This window comes from Cyprinodon variegatus, unplaced genomic scaffold (genome assembly GCF_000732505.1).
Source record: "Cyprinodon variegatus isolate N-32 unplaced genomic scaffold, C_variegatus-1.0 Scaffold723, whole genome shotgun sequence".
Lineage (NCBI taxonomy): Eukaryota > Metazoa > Chordata > Actinopteri > Cyprinodontiformes > Cyprinodontidae > Cyprinodon > Cyprinodon variegatus.
In genome coordinates this window covers 119,472-122,361 of record NW_015151176.1, presented here as the reverse complement: position 1 = coordinate 122,361, position 2,890 = coordinate 119,472, and the positions used below count along the sequence as shown (strand labels likewise).

The window sequence follows — 2,890 nt, the reverse complement described above, 5'->3', positions numbered from 1 at the left end:
GAGTCAGTCATTAGCAAAACGCACTGAGCACGTTTCAGAAGACAGTGAAATGAATCCTGTCTGGCCAGACAGCTCTTTGGGTGCTCAGCACCCCTAAACCTCTGATGCTAGGATCGCCCCTGGCCAGACGCTTTATGCAGATTCCGTTTCTGCCTTCTAGACATAAATAGATGTTATTCAATTCAAGCACAAACCTGTCCAGGTTAGTAATCAGGCATGATGAACAATCCTCGCCCAAACTTCTGGGCATGATTAAGAACCATTCCTATCATGCGGAAAGCCTGAGTCCCTTTAAATCAAGACTAAAAACACATTTTTTTTAGGATTGCCTTCGACTCTTCTAGTTAAAAAGTTCAACTGAAACATCATTAGTTCATTTTTTTTAATTTTCTTTAGTCCAACTGCTTTTAATGTTCTTTCTTGTTTCTGCATTTCTTTCTTCTACTTGCTCTGATTCTGTTTTGTTGCCTATATTTAATCATGTAAAGCACTTTGCATAGTTTTTGTACTGAATTGTGCTATACAAATAAATTTGCCTTGCCTTGCCTTACCTATCATGTTAGACACAGCAAATGAATTGGCCTTTCTTTGGATTCAGCATTTCTACCACCAGGTGGAGCCGATGGGTCAGACTGCATGAGCATCAGACGGAAAGACTCCTACCTTGTGATAGACGGATTGGCTGTTGAACCTGGAGTCCATCTACAGCGCAGAGGTTCCCAGAAGGGTGCAGAGTGATGATCCCCGACTTGTTCTCTATGTAACAGTGCTGGGCTGCCACCCCAGGGCCCTGGATGTTGATGTCCACTGCACCATATCCCAGAGTGGTGCGTCCTGAAGAGAGGCAGACATGTTAGTCCACAAGAAGCGGCTGCATCAGCAGACATCATGAAATGCATTTATAAAGCACTCATCTGGTCGAATCGGTTCAGAGAAAGGAGGGGCGTTCAGCAGATATTACAACAATAATTTGGACAAGAACATCTAGTGCTGGCCTTGTAAAGATTGATTTTAATGTTACAAATGAAACAGAAGCAGATGCCATGGGGAACCACAACTTGTGCTTGTAAAACTCTTGCTGTTTGTCATTTAAAAAGCAATCATGGATTCTGACAAATAGATTTGATACCTACGTCCTTCTGCGCCACCATGTTTCTTTTTCCAGTTCGGACATGACTTTGGCGGCATTTGCTTTCGCCCCAGCTAGTTGTCCCACCATAAACCGTAACACTGAAACCTAAATGGCTGCCTGGATTTTTGGCAGAATATGTTCCATTAAACCCCACCTAATTTTGGGTAATCCTCGCCTATTTTGCATACCAAAATGGAAAAACTAATAACTGAGGAACTGTAAGCCCAAATTACTTGTGTATTACATTATTTGAAAGCCAACACCGTCTGGGTTCTGATAATATAAATGAAAATAGTGTGACTAAAGAACAGCCAAAACTGCATCAGTTCAAACATCACTCAAAGTTGTATTTTTCTTCTAGAAAATAATAGGCATTTTTTTTTAACAGCAGTAATAAAGATATGCTTGAGGATATGCAGGTCTCATTATATCAAATTTGTTCTACATCATGTCAATCACAACTGCGGAACATTTCAGACATCTAGTTATAATAGTTCCAGAGCTGTGGGGATTTAAACTTTTGGTGTCACCAGCGTCTCCAAATCTCTCCAAATGTGACAAATTCTGCCAACAGAATAACACTAAAACATTTTGATGACCACAAAACATTTACGAAGCAAGTATTTTCCACTTTTTTTTTTCATTTTCATCTTATTGTTTGGTACGTATTTTGGTATTGTATGTAGTGTGCCATTTTAGCTAAATATTTCATTAATTGAGCTTTTATGAACAGTTAAGCACATTTTTGAACTGTTAATTCACTTTTGTGAAAATGGTGATATCAGTATCGGCGAGTACCAACAAATAGGGCACCGATACCATTTGAGAGCCAAAAGTTTCTTCAACTATTGTCTCCCATTCCAGGTAGGCAATAAACAGTTCTACTGGATTCACTTTGTATTAGTCTTTTTCCTGCTACACAAAGGTAGGCAGCAGCTTGTAAAGCCATGATGGCAATTATTTTAAATCCAAGTAGTATGCAGTTCTTCCTATATATACTAACACATCAAATTCAAACAGATGGTATCTGTAATAAAAACCAAAAAGGAACAAAAAAAAAACAGATGGTATCGGCTGATACTGCACAGCCAGGTATCAGGCAAAAAAATGGCATCTGCACAACACTAATTGTAATTTCACAATTTTATGGTCAACGGCAGTGAGAGGAACTGTTTAATATGAATTTTGAGCGCACTATAATGTCCACAAAATTAGAGTTAAATGCATTTCCAGCTAATTTGCCAGATGAAGCAAAGTATAATGTCATCATACGTCTGGCTGTAATGAACAGGAAGGAGTGATATCAAGCCCAGCACGGACCACAGTGTTAGGATTCCTGTCTGTGTGGTTTGTGTTTTTGTGTTTGTCTCCCTTCCTCCACCAGGAGGCGCCTGGTTCTGGTCCGCCTCCTCACACACCTGCGGAGGGTTAACTCGTTAATGGAGTGCTCTTAAGCTGCTGACTGCCACTACCTCAACGTGTTTGCCAATTTTGGGGTACTCTAGCCAAGCTGAGTTTTGTCAACCTGAGTCTTAACTGTGTTATTTTTGTCTTTGCCTCTCGGCAGGAAGTCATCCTGCAAACTGGATGTTTTCGGACCTTCTCTCCCTGGAAGGATCATCTGAGCTTCAAACTGAGTTGTGGATTCAAACTAAAGGTTTGGATCTACTTTCCTTCAAGGGATTGTATGAGCCTCACACTCAGCAAGGGATTCATCTCCACATCAACCCGTTCAAGTACCGCAGGAAATCCAAGTGG

At 40.6% G+C, this 2,890-nt stretch overlaps 1 protein-coding gene across 1 annotated transcript in view; it reads right to left on the bottom strand.

Moving 5' to 3' along the window:
- Positions 1-643: 643 nt before the first annotated feature.
- Positions 644-2,890, bottom strand: part of LOC107097771 (pleckstrin homology-like domain family B member 1) — a 12,901-nt gene continuing 10,654 nt past the window's right edge. The window contains exon 4 of the mRNA XM_015395054.1: positions 644-834. Coding sequence (XP_015250540.1) covers positions 644-834 — 191 coding nt within the window. The remainder of the gene's footprint in view (positions 835-2,890) is intronic.